General features: G+C 43.1%; 1 protein-coding gene across 2 annotated transcripts; it reads left to right on the top strand.

The window, feature by feature from the left end:
* Positions 1-236: 236 nt before the first annotated feature.
* rusc1 (RUN and SH3 domain containing 1) lies at positions 237-25,761 on the top strand. 2 transcript variants are annotated; one of them, XM_088998101.1, is made up of 12 exons: positions 237-347; positions 1,900-5,100; positions 7,153-7,899; positions 10,816-10,938; positions 11,392-11,468; positions 14,728-14,902; positions 14,994-15,099; positions 15,178-15,224; positions 17,516-17,952; positions 18,029-18,279; positions 18,356-18,517; positions 20,934-25,761. In XM_088998101.1, the coding sequence occupies exons 2-12, from the start codon at positions 2,031-2,033 to the stop codon at positions 21,097-21,099; spliced, it is 5,361 nt and encodes a 1,786-aa protein (XP_088854227.1). In that variant the 5' UTR covers positions 237-347; positions 1,900-2,030; the 3' UTR covers positions 21,100-25,761. The 2 variants fall into 2 exon arrangements, with proteins under 2 accessions (XP_088854227.1, XP_088854228.1); XM_088998102.1 differs by lacking the exon at positions 7,153-7,899 and having other exon boundaries at positions 20,934-25,708.
* Positions 25,762-27,171: the final 1,410 nt, after the last annotated feature.

Here is a 27,171-nt window from a genome sequence, read left to right as displayed (position 1 = left end):
GAATTTTGCCAACCTTTTTTTTCTTCGTTGGCCCTCATCCTCTTCCGTACGAATTAGATGTTATGACCAGAAAAATAAAGGCTCTGGCAAATATGACTCCTACTTCGTGCTTGTTCGAAGTCTCGACGGGCCGCTGCGCCCTTGCCAGAATCACGTGACACACGGGGGCCCCCCAGCAGTGCTGACCACGTGACCGATTACCCCCCACCCCTACCTCTCCTTCCTCGCATCTTTTTGTAATCTCGACGCTCGCGAGAGGACCTGGCGGCTGATACTCGCTTCACATCCGGGAGAAAGTCATTCCGACACGGACTGGAACACCCGAGATGGACGCCTTCTCCTTTGACGTGAGTCCTCAAAGATATATGTAATCGTTATATTAAATTGTATACAGACATTTGAAATTCCCCGATGGTCGTCCGGTTGAATCGTCACGTATCACAGCTACCGCTTTAAAACGATCGCTTGACATCATTAGGACATAATGTAAAGTCCCATACCATGATGTGAGAGGACACTGGGATGGATATGTGCACAATGCAAGCCGATCGGCCTTCATTTTAGAGCGATGCGGATGCTACCACCACCCCACCTCCCTCTTTCCACCTTCTTCCTCCTCCTCCCAGTCTCCATCACGTCTATAGGATCAATAGATGCATTCTCAATACAGTCAGCAATGTCAAAATAGTTTTCATCACGTCCCATTTTTCAAACAGTTTGCTTTTTTTTGGTCTCCTTGGGTTGACAATGGACAATGAAACGTGTGTGAGATTTATATTCCAGTGACGCAAAAGGGCACAGTGCAGCAATGAGCAATAGCCTTCCTCTCATGCAGCATTGTTGCCGCTGAGTGATTATTTCATGCTCCACTTAAAGCAGCTCCTCATAGCTTTAAGGGATGGTGTGTTTTTCTTTCTTGTCCTTCTTCCAAAAGAAAAAAAAACACATTCATATTCATTGTTAGCTGGTGTGTATGGATGCACAGATGGAGACAGAAAAGAACAGCAGTGAGCAAGCCAAGCAGAAGATGGTCATCATGAGTGGTATTATTAGTGTTAGGGTATATATTGGATGAGAATAACAATGAACAGGATTAGTTTACATTCCAGCGCTAACATTGATTATAGTTTAGTATACATATAGTAACATTGAGCAGAGTCATTATTTTGTGTATGTGTGTAAATGATGCGATGGAAAAGTAGTGCACTGTTAAGAGTTATAAATAAATAAATAAATAAACACATACATACATAAACAACATAAATACATACATACATACATACATACATACATACATACATACATACATACATACATACATACATACATACATAAACAAATAAATACATAAATAAATGGCTGGATAGATTGATAGCTAGATAGCTAGCTATCTTGCTCGCTAGATAGATAGCTAGTTAGACAGGCAGGTAGGTATATAGATAGATAGATAGATAGATAGATAGATAGATAGATAGATAGATAGATAGATAGATAGATAGATAGATAGATAGATAGATAGATAGACAGACAGATAGACAGACATATGCCCATGTGCCATATTAAATGTAAACAAAATTATGATTAGACACATTTAGGGAATTTAGGGACGCGAACCCAGCTGACTTTGGGCAATAGGCAGTGAAAAACTTTTTTTTCTTACATATAATGAACATTTGTAAATTCAATGTTGCTTTTTATAACAATTCCTCAGAGGTTTTATTTGTTTATAAAATAATATGACATGATTGATCAAATGCATTTGATCCAGCTTGATTTGTATGTGGTTGACAACATTATCCACCGCCGCGCTAGATGATTGCTTTAACTTCAAAAGCGTGATGCAAAAAAGTCATATATTGTGTTTCATCAATATTCATCATGTTTCCTTTGATGTTCCAGGGTCTAGGATGTAATGCCAACATGTGATCGCCACACCAATCAAAATTTGGCTTGGCCGAGCGTTTATTAGAAGAACAACAAAATATCTCATCTTCTCCCCTCAAAAAAATATTACAAGTCCAATTACCACAATGCAATCTTCTGGCTGCTCCGCTCAACTCGGCAAGCCACGGCGTTTCGACCTCAGCAGACGGACCACAACCTGCATCGCAACAAAGTCTCGCGGTTCTCAGAAGGAAGATAAAAACATGAACACCGTCACCTTATCCTCTCCCAGACGAGTTACTAAAGCAACCGTCGCCCCGCCCAGGAGCAGGCCAGTGGCGCACCCTCGAGTCCCACTGAGACAAAGTAGGTTAGTTGCTCAAAAGCAGACCTCTGTCCCCAACAAATCAGCTAAGCCTAAACCCAAGAATGTTCACACAGTTGCGGCGGCGAACAAAATCTCACCTATTCTTCCTCCGGCTCCTTCCGTTCTCCCCCTTGACCCGAACTGCAATGAACCGAGCCTGCCGTGCTTATGCTGCGATGGCCGCTCGCCGCAGGACAACAACAGCATGTTCAACCATAACCACAACAACAACAATACAGTTTCTCTCAGGCACCAACTGCAACTTCCTCCTCCGCCTCCGGTCATAGTACCCCAGAGGAAAAACAGGACGGGGGCAGAGGAGCAGTCTCGGTTACTTGCTCAAGCAAAGCCAGAGCCTCCTATTCAACCCGCCACCAATGAAACCGTGTTTGAAAAAGCCGATCTGGACGACACAAAAGACGTAACATTTAAGGAAGAGGACGATGATAGCAGCGGTGGAGATATTGATATTGACGATGAGGACGATGATGATGGCGACCACGATGACGAGGACGATGATGACACCCTTGTGCCCTCGTGCTGCGACTGCCCTCCCTCCCTGCTGGAGTTCTCGCTTTCTTCCTCGACCTCCTCTTCCTCTACTTCCATTAGCTCATGCTCTGATTTAGAGTCTGACTCTGCAGATCAATACACTCCCCAATACCAAGATCCTCTATCTGTGTCAATCAAAGAGTCTCCTCCGCAATGTCATCCTCCTTCCCGATCACTCCCTTCTTTACCAATCAGAAGCCGTTCCTTCAATTTAACGTCCCACACTCCCATTCCGTCCCCAGATGAGGGCTACCCCTCAGCCTTGGACACCCCTTCTCCAGACTACTTGGGAGCCAAAGATGATACCGAAGTCAACAAGATGGGATTACTTGACTTCCTGGAATCAGTTGGAGAATTTGGCAAAATGGAACGCTTCAGTCAGGTGATCCAAGTGGCCCGCTGGGATTTGGAAGGCGAGCAGAATTGGGATGTCTTGAGAGATCGCTTGGACCACTTGGATCGCTTGGAGAAGGTCAACAGGGTAATCAAATTGTCATACATAGCCAGACGCCACGAGAAGGGGCTTGATCTTGATGATCTGGAAGAGCAGGACCTTTCCGACATCACGAATAAGATGGGCAACGTCGATATGGGCGGGAAGCTCTACAAAAGCGGCCTGGGATTCATGGGAGAATCTCAGGAGTTCTCAGACGCCGGCGTGGACCTGACGGCTCCGTCGGACTGTGACGATCCTCTCGCACCGGACTCCTTGACCCCTTCCCCGGCGGAGCCTCCTCCTCGACCACCGAAGCCTCCGGTCCGTCACGCCAGCGTGAACTCCGACCTCCATACCTACATCAATATCAGTCGAGAGACCACCTCCATGGCCGTGTCCACCTCGCCCACCTTGTCCACCTTCTCCTCCAACTCTTCCTCTCCCACATTCACCACCTTTCGCTGTGAGAAAACTGTACCTATGACTCCACCGTCAATCCCTCCACTTCCTACCTCCAAACCTGTCCAGTACCTAACTCTTTACACCGCCTCCTCTCCGTCCATCCCCACGCCGACTCCTCCCATTCCTCCACCTCGGAAAAGACACCTGGCCAGGAAGGAGGCCCAACGCCTCGCCGCTCTTCAAGCAGAAGAAGAAAAGACCCCTTTGTCCTTACCGCCTCCTACGACACGCCCACCACCTTTACCCCCACCACCGGTTATCTCATCCTCCCAACCCCCTCCGGGTATACCCCCACCACTGCCACCGGCACTGCCTCCCCAACCTTTATTCCATGCTCTGGATGTGGAGATCCACAAGTTGTTGATGCTTGCGGGATTGACTCAGGCTGAGCTCCTCAAACTGAGCCCAGAACTCGGTGACTGTGTCGGAGCTGTAGAGGAAGATGGGAGGTTCAGGCTACCGGAAGAATACACAGAATGTGAACCTAAAATAATGGAACAGGACAGATGTAGTAGCAGAGGCAAGTCAGTTGGGGATGGAAGGGCAGATATTCCCTGGCAGAGGAAGTTAGAGGAAGGCAAAGAAGCCCAGAGAACCACCTCATTCTCAGAGATGGCCCGAAAACGAAAGAAGAGCAGCATTCTGACATCGGACACTTACTACAGCACTGCTTTAAGTCACACGCAGGACACGAAAGCCAAACATATAAACTTTGAGTCCCAACATTATGCAGATGAGATACTAGATTCACCACCCCCTCCTCCTCCACCTCGACCTTTACCCCCAATACCACCAAGCGTGCCGTCCCTGAGTGTTAGTACACTCCTGGCTAACTCTGCACGGCCTGAACGTTTCGATTGGCTCATAGCTTTTACACCTGACGCCGACATTCCACCGCGGCCCACTCAATTAAGAAAATCTCACATGGAAACGGAAAAGAAAAACTCCCCAGTTCCAAAAGTCACCAGCTTCAAAGAGTTGCGTTACTGGAAAAATGTTGCCCCTACAACGAAGGTGATCACCGACCCTGACCCTGACCCCTCAGTTATAACCCCGGACCCCGACATACTGTACAACCTAAAGTGGAGACGTGAGAAGGAGGGCAGCGGAGGGAGCCAATGGGAGTATACCTCTCAAGCCCAGGCCCTTTTCATGCAGCCTCCCCCAGCCCTCACCTCCATGGCGGCTCTGAAGGAGATGCTACAGAGGGCGGATGAGGAGAGCGGAAGAGGGGACAAGTTAGGCTGCTCTCTCAGTGACGGCAGCCTGTGGACGACCAACAGAGAGTGGGAGCCCCGAGATGTGGTGAAGAAGGAACACAAGGAGAGGCAGGAAGAAGAGAAGGTGGAGGTGCGAGGACAGGCCGACGGCGGGAGGACACTCGAGTCAAGAACCACTGGTGAGAAGTTATTTTAATGATCTAATCTGAGAATTAAGATGTATGTGTGAGCGATTGTGTAGGACAAATACTGTGTGACTAATTATAAACAACATTATTCAGGTTTCAACCGTAATCTGGTGACCCACCTACCCCTAATGTAGATGAAATGATCAGGATGCGCTTTCTCAACAATTCACGAACTAACCATGAATTGGACAAGACTAATTTGCTCACCTTTGAATCTGGGAACAATTTAGACAAGGCGATTTTCCGTTTACAATATACAAAGCAAGTCCACTAGGCACACTTAGAGGAATCTGTTGCTGACATAATTTGCCTGATATACCACCACACGGTCCAGAAGTCCAGTTCTAATTAGAGTAATGAACTAAAACTAGACAGTGTGGTTAGCAGTTCTACGGTTCTGGATTATGAACTCAGTTTCGCAATTTAAATTAACCTAACAAGCATGATCTGAGATTCGAAATTCCAGACTATGAGACAAATGTGCTAAACACCTTTTCACAATTCTGCCTACAATGTATATCCCATACTCCCATGGTTGGCATGTTACCTAATTTTGTGACTCACGTTTATCCTGATGACAGAGTTGGTAAACGTGGGTTTACCAACTCACCTAGGAATGCACTGATAATAATCACAGCGCGATACAATTAAATGTAACAGTTCAGGACACAATGAAGAGAACAGGAATGGCAAGCATGAGTCAGAGTATAGCACGATGCACAATGCTTAGAGATAATGAGAGGACAAACTGTGAAGGGACGACTGTGTGCAAAAGGGAGATGGATACCGAAGGTAATATGAGGAGAAGGGTGGAAAGACTCCAGCTTGTGTTCTTGGTTATCAGAGTGTGATGTCATCACTGCCTCATTCAATTATTGATTGCCTCTCCTGGCTAAGCAAGGGAGAATTGGAAAGTCTTCTGAAGAGCTCGGCAGATTTTTTTTATGCTGTTATTGACATTTAATATAAAGTATACGGTATAATCTACGTTGTCTCGTTTTGCTAATTGTCTTTTGGTAATTTTAAAATACTTTCCTTTGGGAAGTCTCTTTCTTGTGTACCCTGCCGTCTTTTCCCTTGGGTGACAGATAACTCGGCTCAAATTTCTTATATCTTGCAGCGCTGCTCGAAGCCGAATAGAAACTATGAAACTTGTCAAGATAAAGCATAATTTATTTCAATTGAGGCCAATCATTCCAACACTAACAGCAAATCACAATTATACATCATCGGTGATGATTTTTAAAGCCACTTTTAGTGGTAGGACCTTTTTAAGTATGTACACCTTTAAGGTTCATAGAAGGCAGGTCTTAGAATCTTGACCAATCACTGACACTCTTTTTCAGCCAAAACAGGAAGTGTTGCGTGTTTACTTAATCTAATGCGAAAGGAGCTACTTGTTGAACTCAGTCTTACTTTGAATGCCCGGAGTTACCGTGCAAAATTTAACAACTAAATCGTTGTAGTGTACCACATACTAGTGTTTAAACTAGACGTTTATTGTTATTTAGAAAGAGTTGACTCGACTGACGTTTGACTCACCGTGTTCACGTGGGGGTGGACTAAATCTAAATGCGAGTCCACGTACATGGAGAAATAGCAGGTAACGAGATTATTCATGGCGTCTTAAACTCCTTTGAAAGTACTGAGAGTATCTTTTTTTCTAGTCACAGGTATATATTAAAAGTGGAAGTTTAAATTTATAGTTTCATTTATGACACATGGATAGTTCACCTTTATTTTTTGTGTCATCTGTCGTTTCCACTCAGGTAAAATACATTTGTATTAGTCCTCCTGCTTTTTCATAATCACTGTATCTGTTGAAATGTTTTATGAAGTCAAGTATGTTTTTCTGATGTGATAACTCCCATGAGTGTGCATTTTGTCTCAACAGACACTAACATTCTCTGCATCTCTCTCCTTCCCGTTTACCACTTTTTTTTTCTTTATTACCTTTCCAATTCAATTTTGATGTCTCCATTGTTTGTCCACGCCACTCCCGCATTACGCTGCTTATGGCTTTCGCACCTTTCCAAAAAACAGTTTCCTCTCCCCCACTATCCCTTACCCAGCCCTACTTCCTCCATGCTGCCCCTACTTCCCATCAACATGGCCACTTCTGTATAAATTCCAGACTGCAGGCACAAATCGGCCAAGAGTCCTCAAACACCCAAGAAAGACCGCAGTCGGTTTATTCTGACGCCGTGTTCAGAAACCAGTCCAAGGCAGGTTTCGGTTCTTCCAACCGTGGGAAGGAATTAACGCAAAATATAGAAAAGCAAATTTCCAGCAGTTGTGGAATTGATGAGATGGTGGGCTCCCAGTGTAATTTGGACTCTCTCTACTGCAGTGACAAGCAAAGCATAGCAGACCACCAATCTGCTCATGCTCCTGAATGCACCACCCCATATAAAAACATTGATGTCATGATGACACATCCATGTGGTCAAAAAACTCATGCAGACCGTAACGCTTACAACATCAGGGTGTCCAAAGACCTACCCCCTCTACCCACATATTACCTGTACCGCTCCAAGCATTGCCCACTGCATGGGGGCTCCCCTCCTCGCCTCTCCCCAATCGGAGCCCTCTCGCCTCCTCTGCGCTCGGGGGCGCTCCCTCCGAGCGCGGCGGGCTCTGGCCTTACCTCGCCTCTTTTCCCCCGATCGCACACCCTTCCCGTCCTGGCCCCCCATTCCTACTACCCGCACTTGTATCCCACAATGCCACTCTGTGCTCCCCCTCTGCCCCCAAAACTCTTCCAGGCTTCCCGGCAGCCTCACGTGGCCAGTAAGATCGCTCTTTTTCTTCTTCCACGTTATATATAATGGATGTCTTTTCTCTCTCTACTTTGTTGTCTTTATTCCCTTTGCGGTGTGTTGATTGGATTCAGAATTCGATGTTTAAAAATATCAAAGCAGCGCCTCATGGTTATCGTTCTTCTTAAAGCTGTGAAAATAGGCTTGCGTGTGGTGACATCTGCTCGTGTCAGATTGGGTTATTGCTCCTCTCTGTCCCTTTTTTGTCCATCTGTTCTTGTGCGACTCATCTGTTCGTTTCAACTTTTGAGTTGTTGCATTGTTGTGTACTCCAAAAAAACAAAGGCAAGTCAAGTTTTGGTTAAATACTCAGATTTTTTGACTTTTAAACTTTTCATGGATTGTATTGCAGCTCACTAAAAGTTAGATATTCAGCTTTTGGGTGAAATTTTAAGGTTTAACCTAAAACGCATCACAAGCTAAGCTTATTTTTTATGTTCTCTAACTGTTTGAATTTAACTAATTCAATGTCCATCCATCCATCCATTTTCCGTACCGCTTATTCCTCATTAGGGTCGCGGGGGGTGCTGGAGCCTATCTCAGCTGTTGCCAGCCAATCGCAGGGCACACAAAGACGTACAATAGTCACTCTCACACCTCGGGACAATTTGGTGTGGTCAATCTGCCTGCCATGCATGTTTTTGGAGTGTGGGAGGAAACCGGAGGGCCCGGAGGGCCCGGAGAGGGTCCGCGCAGGCCCGAGGAGAGCCCACGCAGGCCCGGCATGCAGGCTCCACACAGGAATGCCGGACCGGGACATGAACCGGCGACCTCTGCACTGTGAAGCCGGTGTGCTAACCACTCGACTACCGGGCCACCCTCTTCATTTCATGTCATTCACAAATTTATTTGGGAATTGAAAATGTGACGTAGAGCGCCATTCCCGAATTTGTTCGGGTTTTGTTTTTTCGTGTTAGGGTGCTAATAAAGCGCAATGGTTTTTTTCTTTCCACAAGGGGGCAGCATTTCCCTTTTTCCATATTAACGCTTTGTCCGAGCTTCAGCTGTTGTTAAAGCGCTATATAAACCAATATGTATGTACAGTAAAGTCTCGTTATATCGATATTCAAGGGAGTCCGAAAAAATATCGATATAACCGGGACTATCGATATATCCGACCCTGTTTGCATGTAATTTTCTCCGTGCGTGCATAGAAATAGTATCGATATAACCGGGACTATCGATATATCCGATATCGATATAACGAGACTTTACTGTATTGCTTTTTTATTATTATTTTCGAAAGCCGCCCTCATTTCAAGGTCATATAACTGCAAAACCATCGAATTTAAGAATTAACTCTTTTTTCTGTTGAGAAAAAAGAGAGTAAGATTTCTTATGCTGCATTGAATGTTGATATAGTCCTAAAACTCAATATTTTGTGGATCCTGGAATTTGACACATTTTTGCACGTCTGGCAGTCATTGGCAGTTAATATGTGTTTATAAAAATTTCACCCAAAATGTTCCAAAAAGCATAAGATTCTTAAGATTTTGTGAGGGAAATGAAACATATGTATGCTTAAATGGCACAGCCACTGTGCATGCTTAGCCTCCCATCCAACAAACTCCAGGGAGTAGCCCTTAGCTAACACCTGCCACCAAATGGCAACACTGTGGGTTTGTTATCATTTCTTGTGGAAATAAGAGTACAGTATAAGGCGCTTTGGAAATCCTGCAGTGGAAAAAAATGCAATCCATAATGCTGTTTGACTTCCAATTTAGACTTTGTTTATATTTTAAAACTATCTGGTTTCCTCCCACATTCCAAAAACATGCATGGCAGTCTAATTGAATGCTCCAAATTGTCCCTAAGTGTATGCGTGCGGATGGTTGTTTGTCTCTGTGTTCCCTGCGATTGGCTGGCAACCAATTCAGGGTGTCCCTCACCTAGTGCCCAAAGACGGCTGAGATAGGCTCCAGCACCCCATGCGACCCTAATGAGGATTAAGCTGTCTGGAAAATGAATGGATGGATGGATATTTTTCCATTGAAAATAATTAAATAGAAAAAAAAAACCACTCAGACAAAAACACATGTAGATAAATTTGAGCACATTTATTTCACGCAATATTTTTGTGACATTTTTAGGAATATGTTTCTTGAAAAATTAGCCTGATTACTCGTTTTTTTCCAAATATGAAGGCTCTGCTGTTGTTTGCCACCAGAACCTTTGCAGTTAAATCCATAAAATCAAATCCCGATGAATAAAGGCTCATCTAATCGAATCTAATTAGTGTTAGATGAATAAAGTAAAACATGTTTAATTCATGGCCACTTTGAGATCAAGTTTTTGTGAAAACTGTTAGATCAGTATTTGCCAACCATTCTTGAGCCAAGCAATATTTTTTTGCTGTTGAAAAATGTCACGCACCCCCTGAAAAACCACTGGAAGAGAAATGGCAGTAAAACAGGCCAAAATCCATATGTCTGGGGGTGAGACTGGGCAAATCATACTAGGTCACTTCAAGGTGTCACAATTAACGATTAATCAATAAGTAATCGATTACAAAATTAATCAAAACCTTTTAGCTCTCAGTGACACCCTAAAAATAAGTTGGTGTTAGCACATGGCTTGGGATGTGGTGATTCATCATACAATAAATGATCTGTTGTCATGACATCCTATAATCTGAAGAACCATAAAACGGTCAAAATGCCTTTGGAACTGCGACGCTATGAACTCAACTCCCTCTTCTCGTCATATGTAGTGCCATCTGCTTTTTTCCCACCTTCTTCTCCTCATCGCTAATGACACCACTTGAGTTGAAATATTCCTCTTCATCATGGCTTCATTTGTTAATATGAGTTTTTAAATCCTTCTAAGTCATCCCTCTTGTTTTTATTTGTTTATTTTTATGTATTTTTTTTACTGCTGCCACTGCCAGCTGTCCGCAGTGTGTCGTTCTCTGGAGCTGTGCAGACAAGCGACACATCCTGGATGGGAGAAAGTGTGGCGCATCCGATGAGAGGACATCGTCTCTCCTCCTTGCACCTGCTGGAAAAGAGAGGTATTGTCCCAACATTTCTTTTTTAATTTTTTTTGTGTGTTAATGCAACGTCCTGTAACGCCGCAAGCCGTTTTGTCGATTTATTCATTTATTTAATCATCTATCTATCGATCTATCCATTTACCAATGTACCTACCTACCTACCTAGCTATCCAGCAATCTAGCTAGCTATCCAGCTATCTAGCCAGCTATCCAGCTAGCTAGCTAGCTATCCAGCTATCTAGATATCTATCCAGCTAGCTAGCCAGCTATCTATCTGTCTATGTAGCTCGCTATTTAGCTAGCTCGCGAGCTATCTGTCTATTTATCTAGCTAGCTAGCTATCCATCTAGTTAGCTAGCTAGCTATCCATCTGTCCAGCCATTCATGTATTTATTTATTTATTTACTTATTTATTTGTTTGTTTGTTATTTATTTATGACTCTTAACGGTGCACTTTTGTTTCTGCTCCAGCTCTCGTCAGTGCGGTCAGCGTGGCGGTTGAAGCCGTCTTGGCCCAGTTCAATTCTTCTCGGACACTGATTCAGAAGGTGAATTGCTTTGCTGTCGACTTGTTTACTCGGAGCTGATCGGCCGGAAGGGATTGGCACATATTTAGCGTTTTGATGCGGAATCAGTGATTGGGTTGTCAAGTCATACATTACTGATCGCTCAAATTATCGAGCTCATTCGCTAATTTAAACAAAAGGTGATGGATAGGTAATATCATCGTTGTTATTGGTTGCCTGGGTTATGCAGATATTCCTCCAGGTTATGCTATATTCAACCTGTTCCTGATGGCAGCTGCGCTCCTCTTCCATAAGTCCATCCAGGAAGGTGGCAGCGTACAAATCCAATTCCGCCTGGATGGTAACCTGTTTAACAGCAGACGCCTACAGGCCAAGACCAAGACCCGGATCAGCGGCATCCACGAGCTACAGTATGCAGATGATTGTGCTCTGCTGGCCCACAGCCCAGCTGCCATGCAAAATGCCCTTGATACCATGTCCTCCGTCTACCGATCACTCGGTCTCGTGATCAATGTAAACAAAACGGAGGTCATGGCAAAAGAGAGTTCTCCAACCCCAGCGTTCACCCTCAGTGGCACACCCCTCAAGGTTGTCCAACAATTCAGCTACCTCGGCAGCATTCTAACACCCTCCTGTCTAATTGATGATGACGTCCAGGCCCGCATCCATCAAGCCTCCAAAGCTTTTGGCAGATTGCGTACTTGTGTGTTCGAAAACAACCACTTAAGAACTCCAACAAAAGTCGCAGTCTACCAAGCAGTGTGTGTGTCCACGCTGCTATATGGCGCAGAAGCCTGGACCATCTATCGACGCCATGTGAGACGCCTTGATGCATTCCACATCAGGTGCCTCCAACGAATCCTTGGCATCACCTGGCAGGATCGTGTTCCACACACCGACATCCTTCAACGCACTGCCTCAACCAGTATCGAGGCCATACTGGCAAAGAGGCAACTTCGGTGGGTTGGACATGTCATCCGGATGCCTAGCTGCCGCTTGCCTCGACAGGTGCTTTATGGACAACTCTTGTCAGCGAAGAGGAAGCCTGGTGGTCCTAAGCTGCGATACAAAGACCAGCTTAAACAGACTCTAAAGAACTGCAACATCAAGCCCAGCGATCTGGAGTCTGCTGCAGCGAACAGGCCACTGTGGCGCTCCTTATGCCACGAAGGGGTGACACAACTTGAAGACAAGCGCACCCAGAGGAGGATCGTGCGGCACGAGCAAAGACACCTTTGTGCTGCTTCAGTACCGTCTCGCCAGCCCGGTCCTGGCCTCACATGTCCTGAATGTGGCAGGATTTGTGGCTCCAGAATCGGGCTTCATAGTCACCTACAGTGGCATCGCCGCCAGCGACAATAACCACTGTCCAATACCCCACAAAGCAATGGAAGCGACGTCATCCTCGACTTCGATGGACTGCCAAGAGAGAGAGGGTTATGCACAACATGTTTTTTTTTCTTTTTTTTTTTTACTCAAGAGCTCAATTACGGTTAGAAAATTTATAATCTACTTAATAATATTTAAGGACTGCCCATTGTGTGCCTCTGATACCCTATAAACATAAGTCGAGCACATCTTAAAGGACAACCGACGTCTCCGGACAAGTTGTGTCCATAATTTGTAAAATGGCTTCAAATGACTTCTACTGGGCGTATTTTAATAAGATTCCACCGTATATAGCTATATTTTACGTTTTAAGACTTGCGCTGAACATTCAGGAAGTCTTGTTTTTGAGTTGGTGACGAGTCCTGACGTAACGTCACGGAAGGAACGCCACTGACCGAGAAAGGACACACTGTAGCAGTCCTTTCATCACGTCAATGCATTTTGCAGTACTTTGTTTGGTCTGAAAACTTCGTGTTGATCCGTGTTGATGGCAAAATTAGAAAGAAAACACATAACGCAATGGTGAATCCTTGTGTGTTGATATTCGCTGACAAAAATCCCCATGAGAAAATTTTTTTTTGGGTGCAACATTTCTCTCCAGATACCTCAAAATGACATGGACTAAATTATTTAATCGATTGCAAACATGTATGCTTTCCTCTTCAGAAATATTTTAATCATATTCATAACTATGAGTAACAGGAAAGCTTCTTCTCCGAATCTGAAGCCATTGTTTTGATTGTCAAGCAAGGCAAGACGTCTTGGCATGACACAACGAACAAGGGGGCGGGACCTTCTGAAACTGGCCACTTCCGGTTTCAAATTGAAGTAGTTTTTAGACACTTAGTCATTTTTATTGGTGTTTAGCATTTGACTAAAAATATCAGCCTGCGTGTTTTGGGTTTTTTAGATGCTATAAAATGTTTTTCTGATGTCAGTTAGGAAACAAAAAAGTGGTGTCGGTTGTCCTTTAAGGACTGCCCATTGTGTGCCGCTGATACCCTATAAACATAAGTCGAGCACATCTTAAATCAAGGACCACCTTTCCATTGATGGTCTGCCCATCTTTAAACCCGTCTCAAAACTCACTTGTCCTCTTTGGCATTTGACTCAGCATGACTCCGACTTAATCTTGGTTTCAATATGCTGGGGCAATTCGCTATACGAACATCTTTAAACATCTTTTTGCGTTGTTTTGTTTTTCTTGGACTTCCTGACACATCATATCCTGTCTGCCTTTACATGATGTCACATCCTATACGTCACATCCGTCCGTCTTTTATAAAAGGCTCTCCCAACACGTCTATCTCTCTCTCTGTCCCTCCTCAACCGACCTCACAGTGTCCCTGCTGTATACAAGATTAAAATAACTTATTCTGTTCAACACCTGGTTTCCTGCTGATTTCACCATCCCACTTCTAAGACCCTGAAGAGCTATGAACCAGGGACGAACGATCACTTTTAACCCATCACACTGCCCGGTGCTTTCTACTATCTTTGTGACTGCTTTATTTAATGCAGAGATTCCCATGTTAAGCGCTTTGTTACAGCTTCAGACGTTGTTAAAGCGCTGTATAAATCAATACATATTGTATCGCATTATGGCTAAGGCCCGTTGCGTTGAAAATAGTTGTTGCTAACAGACTTGTATTTTATGCATCGTGGATGCCGTGGAAACTGTTGAGGCAATATCCCGCTTTGACTGTGGTCCTTGTAAAAAACACACAAAAAAAAAAAAAACAATTGCAGGAGTCTTTCACATCTATTTTGGGTGATTCATGAAAAAAGCGATTATCTATTATATGAAACCAACAAAAATCATCCATTTGATTTACCGTTGTTTGCATGCTTTCGCCTTCCATCTACTGACATACCCTCCCACCATCTCCAGGCCTTATCAGGAGACAGCACAGTAAATCCATCGCTGGGCCGCCTGGTGCTGCAGTGCCTCTGCCCCGCCCTCCACAGCCTGCTGACGGACGGTCTAAAACCCCACCAGAGTGACCTGATTGCGGGCAGGAGGCCAAATTCAGCTTGGAGCTTGGTCTTGGCTTCAACACGGCCAGGTCAGACAGAGAATGTATAATGTAAATAGAAATCCTGAGATTTTTACAGTTTCTTGCCTGATGCTCTATTTGTGTGTATGTGGGCATTCAGGTCCTAAAACACAAGCCCTGTTCAATTTACAAGTTCGAGTCGGCGAATTGCCTCAGCTCAAACAGAGCAAACAGCGCTTCAACGCATTCGTCCTCGGATTACTCAAGTAAGTGCTGTTTCTTTGCCAAAAAGAAATCTTTTCTTTTATCGCAGTCTATAAATCCAACTGTCTTTTTTTTTTTAGTTCAAAGCAGCTTGATTTCTGGGTGTCTCACCTTCACTCCAGCAGCGGTAAGTTTGCTTGGATTTTTGTTTGAATGGCCTTTCGCAGTTCACGGGTCCCAGTCTTAGCAACGACTGGTTCATTAATTCAGATTTTATCCTTTTATATCTTGACATTTATTTCGTAACAAGAGGGAATATTTTCCTGTTCGGGCGTTTCGTGACTTGAAAATTTTGTATGAAGAGATTTTCGTAGGTAGAGGTAGCACTGTATAAAAAGAGGAAGGGTAAGATAAGGTCAGTTAAGATAAGATCCTGCTGACCATGATTTTGGTTGAGCAAATTTCCCAATTGTGGGTCTATTAAAGTCAAAGTCACCTTTATTGTCAAATATGCTAATATGCATGACATACAGCACAGATGAAATTACTGTCCTCTCGGACCCAGCATGCAATGCACTTATGACTTTAACAAACATAATAAACATGAAAACGCCAATTTGCCGGGAGAGGGGAGCACCGCCATCTAAAGTCTTACTTATCTTCTGATAAGATAAGATATGATCCTGCCAACAACGGTTTTGGTTTTACAAATTTCCCCATTGTGAGACTATTAAAGTCTTTATCTTCTTATAAGATAAGATCCTGCAGACAACGGTGTTGATTTCGCACATTTCTCCATTGTGGGACTATTAAAGGCTTCCTTATCTTCTTATAAGCTAAGCTAAATGAAGATAAGAAAAGATAAGATAAGATCCTGCCGACAACAGTATTAGTTTGGCAGATTTCCCCATTGTGGGACCATTAAAGGCTTTCTTATCTTCTCATAAGATAAAATAATACAAGATAAGTTGAGATAAGATCCTGTTGACAATGGTATTGGTTTTGCAAATTTCCCATTGTGGGACCATTATAGGCTTTCTTATCTTCTCATAAGATAAAATGAGATAAAATAAGGTAAGATAAGATCCTGCTGGCAATGGTATTGGTTTTGCAAATTGCCCCATTGGGGGTCTATTAACTCATTCACTGCGAGACGCAGGAAACAAAAAAGTGACGTCGTTTGTCCTTTAAAGGACAACAAACACCATTTTTTTGTTTCCAAACTGATATCAGAAAAATATTTTATAGCATCGAAAATACCCAAAATACGCAGGCTGATAGTTTTAGTCAAATGCAAAACACCAATAAAAATGACTCAAAGTGTCCAAAATCTGCAAAAAATTGAGCTGCGAATTGGCCATTTTCAGAAAGTCCCGCTCCCAGTTTGTGACGTCACGCCAAGACGTCTTGCCTTGCTCGAGAATCAAAACAATGGCTTCACATTCGAAGAAGATGCTTTCTTGTTACTCATCCAGTGATGAATATGATTCAAATAGTTCTGAAGAGGAAAGCATAAATGTTTGCAATCGATTAAAGAAGTTCTTCCGGGTCATTTTGAGGCGTCAAGACGGATGTGTAGCATCCCAGAAAATGCAGAAGATGGCGCCCAAGCTCTGTTGGAAATGGGCTGATTTGTCTGCTGGGAATTTGTGTCACAGAATATCAAATAGTTGTCTTGGTGCAACACACAACGATTTACCTTCGCATTATTTATGTATTTTCAACACGGATCAGCACGAAGTTTTCAGGCCAAACAAAGTACGTCAAAATGCATTGTGTGTCGCTTTCTCGGTCAGGAATCGTCACTAACTCAAAAACAAGACTTCCTGAATATTCAGTGCGACTCTTAAAACGTAAAATATAGCTATATGCGGTGGAATCTTTGTAAAATACGCTCAGTAGAAGTCATTTGAAGTGATTTGACAAATTATGGACACAACTTGTGTGGAGGCGTCGGTTGTCCTTTTACAAAAGCTGAAGCTGGAACAAAGCGCTAACATGGAAAAAGGAAAATGCTGCCCCCTTGTGGAAGGGAAAACATTGCCAGAATCTGGCCAGCGCTTTATCGGCACCCAAGCAAGAATCAAAACCTCAATTACAGTAAAGTCTCGTTATATCGATATTCAAGGGAGTCCGAAAAAATATCGATATAACCGAGACTATCGATATATCCAACCCTGTTTGCATGTAATTTTCTCCGTGCGTGCATAGAAATAGTATCGATATAACCGGGACTATCGATATATCCGATATCGATATAACGAGACTTTACTGTAATTAGGGAATGGCGCTCTACGTCATATTTTCAATTCCCGAATAAATTTGTGAATAGCAGTGAATGTGTTACAGGTGTTCCTATAAGATAAGATAACCTTTATTAATTTCACCATGGAGACATTCCCAATTCACAGCAGCAAAGCTCTGAAATTATCTACTAAATGACATCCATCCAGTAACCGTCGTGTTTTTGGTTCACAGATGTGTTGGAGGCATACTACCGTCCGTCCTCCTTCATGCGCTTGTCACTGAGCGCTTTGCAGCCCCTCTTCGACGAGCTGCTCCTCGTGCTGCAGCCTCTCAGCCTGCTTACCTTCAATCTTGATCTACTCTTCCAGCACCACCACTTGGAGCCCCACAGCCCCGCGCCACACATGCGCAGTCCCCCCAATAAGTCAACAAAGGAAAACCGGTCTGAAATTAGCGTTGGGAGACACATGGAAAGCCTCTCGGGGGTAGACTTTACAGCTGCCGGATGTCAGGAAGCTGATGAGCGTAAAACGACTGCTAGCAATGCTGAGTGGCCACTCACTCTGAGTCACACAAGTCCTCAGCTACGCTGGGTCCAGGATAAGAGGATTGGCGAACTCCCTCCTCCAAACACCGATGAGGAAAGCCTTACTCAGCAGGCCGGACAGGTTCTCACGTTTTATCAGAGTAAATAAAAGTCATGCCATGACTTTTTAGAGCTGACATCTGTTTTCTCAATTCCAGGTGATCCAGCAGGGTTGGGATGCTGTGATGCGGTGGGGAGGCAAACTGAGCCAGAATTTGTCTGAGCTCAACCTGGCCACAGGGAAGACGGATGAGACGAGGACCAGCCTGGGAGATCACCAAGCCCAGACAGGATGCGACTTCGCCCCGGTTAGTTCTAACGGGCAGGTGCTCTGGAGTCTGGGTCGTCTCTTTGGTTCGACCGTATCCAAAAGCGCCAATAGTCCAGTGGGTCACACACCGACAAGCAGGTGAGTCCATTAAAAGTGTTTTGGGTCGGGGCTCCACGTATGAGATAACATTTTATCTGTAATCACAACCATCCAGGCGTCCTTCGCATTGGTTGGCCCCGAGTGTCACCGCGCTCACCCGATTCGTGAGCAGCACCTCTGCCCCGGTTTTAAGAAAAACACCAGAACCGATGGAAGAAAGTCACACCATGTCAGAGAGAACGTCTGACACTGCAGACACATCAGAAAAACCACAAAGGTAAGTTTGCACGGCAGGGTTCACCAAACCAACCGAAATACAGTCATGATTCAAAAAAATTTATTCATTTATTAGTTTGTTATTATTATTTTTAATCCTATTGAAGTCATTTGAATGGCAGAGTGAAAAAAAACTAGTTGTCACTCAACTTTGACTTTGTCTACTTTGAGAAATGTTCCAATATTTTTTTTATTAACTCTTCAAATTAAATGCTCAGCTCCCCCAGCTAATACCGTATTTTCTGGTGTATAAGGCACACCCAAAAGCCGTGATTTTCTTCCAAAGATGACTCTTATACGCAGGTGCCCCTTATATATGAAGTCATATCGATGATAATAATAATAATAATAATAATAATAATACATTCCTTTTGTAAGCGCCTTTCAAAACTCTCAAGGACACTTTACAGTCACAGGATATTTTCTTCTGCGGGTGAGGAGTGGCAGCCACACGCGCCAGCGTTCACTCAACCCGGAAGTAACAAAGTAAAAAAAAAAATGAAAAAAAAATACCCACAACAGCTCTCGCAACTACTCTCAGCAGCCACCAACTCCATTTCTCCATTGTAGAAGTTATGCGCAATCCATGCTGGGATATATAAAACGTAACCCCATCTTCTATTATAGCACCTTATAATGTGGTGTGCCTTATATATGGAAAGGTTGTATATATTCTATTGGGAAAACTAGCCAATTAAATAAACAAATAAATAAACATATAGGTAAATAAATAAATACCGTATTTTCCGGTGTATAAGGTGCACCCAAAAACTGTGATTTTCTCCAAAAGATGACCCGAAGCTTTATACGCAGATGTGCCTTATATGTGAAGTAATATTGAGCCACGACAGGTCTCGTAACTACTGTCAGCAGCCACCAACTCCATTTCGCCCTGTAGAAGAAGCGTTGCGTAACCCCAGCCTCTACTGTAGCGCCGTATAATGTGGTGTGCCTTATATTTGGAAGACATTTTTATTCAGGTAACATCCGACTTACGACTGAGTTCAGTTCCGACCAAATGGTCGTGAGTCAAAATGGTCGTAAGTCGAAATCCATTGAAAATGTTGAATAGAGACTCGGAGGCTAAGTGACTTGCAAACTCCCCCCTCTGGTGCCATCACACGGTCGATTGCTGTGCGAAAGTGAGATGCTGCTGGCTGGCCAAAATTGTCATATGCCTTGCCTGACTGCTAGCGCATTGCAGTGCCAGGCGTAGAATTAAAATGTTAAAAATAGGGTCTGGAGGTCGTGGTTATAAGTATGCGTGGTTGTAAGTCGAGCCGGTCGTAAGTCGGATGTAACCCGTGTTTTTATATTATACAGTAAAGTCTCGATATATCGATATTGTTTATATTGATAATACTACTTATTACGACACTATTTTCATTTCCCGTGCACATTTGTAGTCTTTTTATGTATAATTAGTTCCGTTTAGTACGATTCGTGGTTTTTACGATAATCTGGTTACTACGGTGCTCTTTTTCATCTGCCGCCGGCCATTTTGCTATGTTTATATCGAAACGCGCCATCGGTCGCGCCATCGGTCGCGCCATCGGTCGCGCCATCGGCCTCGCCATTGGTCGACTTGGTCACGTGAGTTTGTTATCTGACCAGCTCCCGTGTAACAGAGCCATTTCCATTTTCAGACGCTAGCTCGTGTGTAGCAGACGAGATTGAAGTGTTTGTGTTAAAAGGTAAAAATGGGAAGCAGAAGAAGATTGATGACTTTTTTTAAATTGCATACATAATACAGTAAGATGTAAGCGTTGCAGTTTCCCTGTTGTGTTATGTACATGCCCACTGTACTGTATATGAATGCAATCGTTTTTTTCAACAATGTTTCTTGTTTTGTCTGCTGAAGCGTGATTTTGAATCAGAATCAGAATCAATTAAATTACCATACGTATACATATAAGGACAACCGATGTCACTTTTTATTCAAATGCAAAACGCCAATAAAATTGACTTCACGCCAAGACGTCTTGCATTGCTTGTGAATCCAAACAATGGCACAAAATGGCGAGCTTATGGCCAGCTCCATTTCTTAAATGGCGCTTGGATGCCCTCTTTTGGCGGCTTTTGTTAATGCAGTTCGGCGCAGGACGGATATATCAACATTTTTTCTAACTCCCGAGAATATCGATATAACGAGACTTTACTGTATTTGGAAAACATTTCTCATTCATTGAAGGTGCGCCTTACAGTCCAATGCGCCTTATACATGGAAAAGGTTTGAAAATACACCATTCCTTGGGGCTGCGCCTTATACTCCGGTGCGCCCTATACACCGGAAAATACGTTATTTTAATGTATCGCCTCCCTTGAAATTGAAATGCCGCTCATGGTGATGATGTCATCTCCCATGTTTTGTCCGCCTCACACACATGCATACCTCTTCCATCTTGGCTGCCCTTCAGGTCTGTGCGAACGCTGTGCGACCACGCCGGAGCGGGCTCCGAGCTCAGCTTCCGCAAAGGCGAGGAGCTTGTCGTCGTTGCTGGTGTTGACCAAGACTGGATCCGCTGTCGACAGGGAGACAGAGAGGGGCTGGTACCGATTGGGTACACCTCGCTCATCATGTGACGCCACAACAGCTGCACTCATTGAATTCATCATGGAAAAATAAAATACACACCAAAAAATATAGATGTATAAACACTCACATTCACACTGTAGTACTCTTAAAGGACAACCGACGTCTTGTCACTTTTTTATTTCTTAACTGACATCAGAAAAACGTTTTATAGCATCTAAAATACATCTAAAAATAATATGTTTATTCAAATGCAAAACACTAATAAAAATGACTTAAAGTGTCCAAAATCTGCAAAAAAATTGAGCTGCGAATTGGGCATTTTCAGAAAGTCCCGCCCCCAGTTCGTGACGTCACGCCAAGACAGACGTCTTGCATTGCTGGAGAATCAAAACAATGGCTTCAGATTCTGAGAATATGCTTTCTTATTACACATCCAGTTATGAATATGATTCAAATAGTTCTGAAGAGGAAAGCATACGTGTTTGCAATTGATTAAAGAAGTCCTTCCGTGTCATTTTGAGGCATCTGGACTGCAATGTAGCGTCCCAGAAAAGAGGCAGAAAATGGCGACCAAGCTTTGTGAGGAATTAATCAGGCCGTTTCCACAGGCTGATAAATTCCTTATATGGAGCTTGGTCGCCCTCTTCTGGCTCTTTTTGGTGCAACATGACCAAGCTGTGCTTGTTTTCAGACCACACAAGCACAGCAAAATGCATTGACGTGATGGAAGGACTGCTACAATGTGTCCTTTTTTTTCGGTCAGGGACGTTCCTTCAGTGACGTCACATACAGACTCGTCACCAACTCAAAAACAAGACTTCCGGAATATTCAGCGCAAGTCTTAAAACGTAAAATATAGCTATATGCGGTGGAATCTTTGTAAAATACGCCCAGTAGACGTCATTTGAAGCCATTTTACAAATTATGGACACAACTTGTCCGGAGACGTCGGTTGTCCTTTAAGGCAATGTTCATCGCAGTCCTTCTCGTATGGTGGAGCAAATGGCATCAAATTCGTGATATTTAAGTGAAATGTGCTATTAACTCATTCACTGCCATTCACAAATGTATTCGGGAATTGAAAATATGATGTAGAGTGCCATTCCCAATTTTTTCGTTTTTCTTTTGGGTGCCGATAAAGCACTGGCCATGGCCTCAGCATTTCCCTTTTTTTCCATTTTAGCACTTTGTTCCAGCTTCAGCTATTGTTAAAACGCTATATAATGTAGTTTTTGCATTATAGGTATTGCATTGTATTTTGAATAGCCATCCTCATTTCAAGCTTATATAACTCCAGACCCATATAATTTGGCAATTAACTCTTTTTTCTGATGTAAGAAAAGAGTAAGATTTCTTACACTGCATTAAATATTTAGGTACTCCTAAAAGTCAATAATCTGTGGCTCCTTGAATTCGAATGGCAATGCCAAAAACCCTGGCACTGGAGTGGACACATCTTTGTACATGTCTGGCAGTGAATGAGTTAAATGCACATCCTGCATTGTCTGCCGTCCTGGGCAGTTGCTGATCTAATGGCACGTAATCACTGGCAGGTCGTTGAGGTTAGCGACCGTTACCGAAGTAGACACTAAGGGCAGCAGCCACATTGGGATGACTGTCCCAGAACCTCCCGTTGCATACGTGATCATGTAGTAAACCGTAGCTGTGTGTACTGTGTGTTTCTTTTGTCCTTTTAGCCCACCCCGACTCCCCTTTGGTTTCATTTGTGTTTGATATTTTGCTGCTGTATAAATATACATACACATATATATATATATAGAACATATAAATATATAGGTCTATATATACAGTATACATATATATATATTTCAAGTGAAATTAATATAAACCTCGCAACCGTAATGCAAGTGGATCCGTTCTCAAGCAGCCGTCACATGTGCAAAATAACAAGGCGTATGTGTTTAAATCCAATTTCTTCCTTGCCACGTGTGTCTCTTGAAATCGAATGCATTCACCGGATTTCCTCAAATAGTGGCCACTGCTCAAATAGATGCTGAACCTGAATTCATTATACTATGGTACAGTGATACATCAGCTTACGAACTTAATTGGTTCCCAGAAAGTGTGTGTAAGGCGAAAAGTGTGTCTTCCAAACATTAAATTTCCAATAGTAAAGCATTAAAATGAGGATAATCCGCTCCCAGGTCCCCATAAAACATAATTTTCTCCCAAATTAGCCTTAACACTACACAAAATATACCTTATTTTATATATAATAAATGTGCTATTGTATTGTAATTTAAGAAATAAACTGTACTGTATAATAAAGTCATTTTATTTACCTTTGTGATGGTCATTGATGTAGTTGCCTCTTGATGATATCCGAGTGAAGTTGCCGTGCTTTCTCAGAGATAATATCCTCACACGCTGTCCCCTGCTAGCTGCTTTTCGTTAATCCAAATCAACAGAAGTTTTTCAACCTCTTCTCTTGCCTGAGACCGTTGATTAGACAACACAGAAACACCCTTAGCCACACGTAGCAATGGTCGACTTAGCATAGTGGTACTGGGACGCTAAGTCACACAAACGCCCACCTCGTTCGCATTTTTTGATGATCTCCTTCTTCTGCTCCACCGTAATTTTGTTTTGTGTTCTCTTCAGCTGAACACGAGCCTGTGGCAGGGTCTTTTTCGGACCCAAAAAAGCAAATCCACTCGATAGCAAACCACGTATCCACTCAGAGAAAGGGTGTGTAAAAAAGTAGTCCGGCAGCCACTGTGGCGCTGCTCGGCCATGTGGTTTGGTGTTCTTCCGCCGAAAACTAGTCCGCCAGCCATTGTGGCGCTCCGTGTGTTTCCTGAAAACTAGTTTGTATGCCAAGGTTATATTCTCGCGAGTTTAACTTTTCGTAAGGCAAAAAGTTTGTAAACTAAAGCATTCGTAAGCCGAGGTATCACTGTACATCCATTTTGTTTTTAATTGTGATTGTACTCATTGGTTAATTTGAGCTGACTTTGGACACAAAGCTGGGTACACGTTGGACAATAAATGCTGCCTTTGTCCGCCAAAAGAAATTCTTCACAATATTGTGAAGTACCGACAAATTCTCTGGGAACGATGATTCTTCGAATAAAGGCCCCCCTCTCTGTAAATGCTGACTACTTTGGCTGCTGCCATTTGAGAACATACCAGAGCATTCTGCGATTCTCATCCTGTTATTAATACTAACTCATTTCCCTCCCGGTTCAAATGGGCTCATTTCTCTTTGCTCATGTTTGAACCCTATTTAAACTTGGTGCTGCGAGCAAACCCTCTCATGTATGTGGCGGTGACGATAGTAATCAAAATAATGTTTGTTGGCTTTTAGCCTGTGAGCCTGCCATGTTTAAACTTCTCTCGTCATCGATATTAGCAAATGTGGTCGTAGAAAGTGGTCATGTTGTGGCAGTGGCAGTGATTTTCATACAATACTTTGCCATTTATCTCTTCATTCGTATGATTGGCAAGGCATCCCATGTGGGTTAATGTACAAGTGTACAATCAAGTTGTTTAATTTGCTTGAAAGTCATCCAGCCTTGTGTTTGGTTTCACCGTTTGTATCCCGAAAAGGGATTACGAGTCATTGTCTAATTTCATCATTTGTGGGGGAAAAAAATCGAGAGATGGAATGCGAGAAGCAAAATATTTACCATTGAGTTTTGTTTTCTCTTACTGATCAAATCAGGGAACACTTTTGTTATTGTGTCAATGACTGTGTAGCATTACTGTCACCGTGGCAACAGTAGCATTAAATTAGGCTGGTGCTCACAACTCAAGTTGTTGCCATCATGTCGACGAGTTCACAAGAATCAAAGCAGTCTTGCTAGAACATCACTTGACACCTTTTATTATTTTCGCATTACCCCCAATGTGAGGTAATGACTGCCATGCATTTGTTTGCACGCATTTTATTCATTGGATGTACTATTTATTGCTCTATCAGTCAAATCGCAGGGTTTTGAAATGTGTGAGGGTACGTGTACATGTCAGGGGAAGCACATTGTAGAATTTCACTTGTGGGAGTGTGACATGGGTAGTAGTCAGTAGCTTCCGCCTCCTCCATTCCTCTCCGGTGTCATGTAGCCTGTAGACATGCCCTGTGCTCTCCTATTGATTACGGCATAAAGCGTCCCTGTCGCTGTCCACTTCCTGCATGCGCTTGTTTGTAAATACACCAAATAAAACCTATCGATATGAACCAAACCATTTTGTCAGTCGTTTTTAACTGAATCTTATCTTTAAAAGTCAGTGGCGCGCCATGGATTTCATCGCTAGGCCTTCAGTAGTGCTACGTCTGAATCAATCCACAGCTGCCAGTGTGGTATGATTTACTGTACGTCCACTAGAGGGGTGAGTTGAAGAGACTTAAGATATATTGTCATTAAACTCTTCAAATTTTTACTTTGAACGTGTGGATTTATGATAATTTCATATAATTGCAATATTTTTTGCTATTTTTACAACAAAATCCATTTCTTCTCCTCCTTCAGCCATTGTGGGTTGACAGAACCACTACTAAATCAACACCACAATATATTTGCTTATGCAGCTCGCTACAGATCCAGTGTACTAGCTCTGGCCAGTATGCTCTTATCACGAGCGGCTACTGATAGTATGATCGGCTTAACTTGCCAATCATGTGACTAGCTATTCATAATTTGCGAAAACTCTGACGTTTCCAGCGCCTTCCAGCAGGCATTCAGTGGCCAACTCAAAATCTGATTGGTTTAAGGACAACCGACACCTCTGGACAAGTTGTTTCCATACTTTGTAAAATGGCTTCAAATTACTTCTACCGAGCGTATTTTACAAAGATTCCACCGCGACTTTCTGAAAATGCCCAATTCACAGCTCAATTTTTTGCATATTTAGCACACTTTAAGTCATTTTTATTGGTGTTTTGCATTTGACTAAAAATATCCGCCTGCGTGTTTTGGGTATTTTAGATGCTATAAAACGTTTTTCTGATGTCAGTTAGGAAACAAAAAACTGGTGTCGGTTGTCCTTTAAAGCCACAGTTTGGTTGGCACGTTTTATGCTCCAGGCCCCACTGCTTTTGTAATGTGGGAGGCATACATACAGTAAAAAAATGTCGTTCTGATATGGATGTTAATGTGCTCAAAGAGTGAGTCACGTCGAAAATATCTTTAAAATGATAAACTTATGTTTTCGAAACGAGGTGCGACATTCGCAAAGTGTGCCGTGATTGGTAAAAACCTGAGGCCTGGGCAATCGTGACGTATAACGACCTCCCATCTCAGCTGGATAAAAATGGGTGGATTTAACCACCTAATATTTATTCCACTAACTGAATATTAATGACATTTACGTGATTAGACAAGAGGCGCACACAGACACGTTGAATTTGTTTGTATTGAATTTGTTATACGTTCATTTTATTTTGAAAGTTAAGCGTCGGAATAGCCTATAATTATCTTCACCTGCGGTTAATTTCTACTGATGTGCTGACGACTCAAGTGGTGACTGGGATAAACAAGGAGATAAACCTCACTGTGCGATTTAATGTGAAGTGAGTATGTACATTATATGTAATAAATGTAATGATAGACAAGCAATAAGCACAAAATCTACTAATAATCCGTTGTAGAATATTAGCCACACTTGGGCATACTTTCCTGTCAGAACGACAATCGTGAGCAATCCTAAAAACGTTAGCATTTTAAAAATGCTTGCCTCTTCAGTTCGCAAACCACGACCGTTTCCTCTTTTGTCAAACTAGCCTGGTAGAAAATGAAAGACCCCCTTTAGTAAAAGCTATCGTCGCCGTTTGAAATGTCCCGTGTGTGCCTCCGTGCTATAAATAGTGGCAGTGGTTGTTTTCCGAAGGGCAGTAAGAGGAGAATTATTCCCCAGAGTGATCCACAGCCCTCCTCCACACCTTGGAGCTCTTGATCGCACGTCACCTATTATGGGTCATGATGGAGGACAAACCCTTGCCAGGCTACACACCACTAGGTGCCACTGTTAGGCCAATATGGAAAAATAGATGCCCACCCCAATCACCATTACACAATTGCCTTATTTATAACAGCGGTCGGGAACCTTTTTGACTAAGAGAGCAATAAAAGGAAAATATTGAGAAATGTTTTTCAGTGAGA

Source organism: Hippocampus bargibanti, linkage group LG06 (assembly GCF_051943395.1).
Source record: "Hippocampus bargibanti isolate YZ-2025 linkage group LG06, ASM5194339v1, whole genome shotgun sequence".
NCBI lineage: Eukaryota > Metazoa > Chordata > Actinopteri > Syngnathiformes > Syngnathidae > Hippocampus > Hippocampus bargibanti.
The sequence above is the reverse complement of the archived record's forward strand: the minus strand, read 5'-3'. Positions and strand labels throughout refer to the sequence as shown.

Bases quoted from the DNA above. Each gene is read 5' to 3' on its own strand.
- rusc1 (XM_088998101.1), top strand. From the start codon at position 2,031: ATGCAATCTTCTGGCTGCTCCGCTCAACTCGGCAAGCCACGGCGTTTC. The intron at 7,900-10,815 runs GTAAGATCGCTC...TGCCACTGCCAG, and splicing joins CCGGCAGCCTCACGTGGCCA to CTGTCCGCAGTGTGTCGTTC. The intron at 18,280-18,355 runs GTGAGTCCATTA...ACAACCATCCAG, and splicing joins GGTCACACACCGACAAGCAG to GCGTCCTTCGCATTGGTTGG.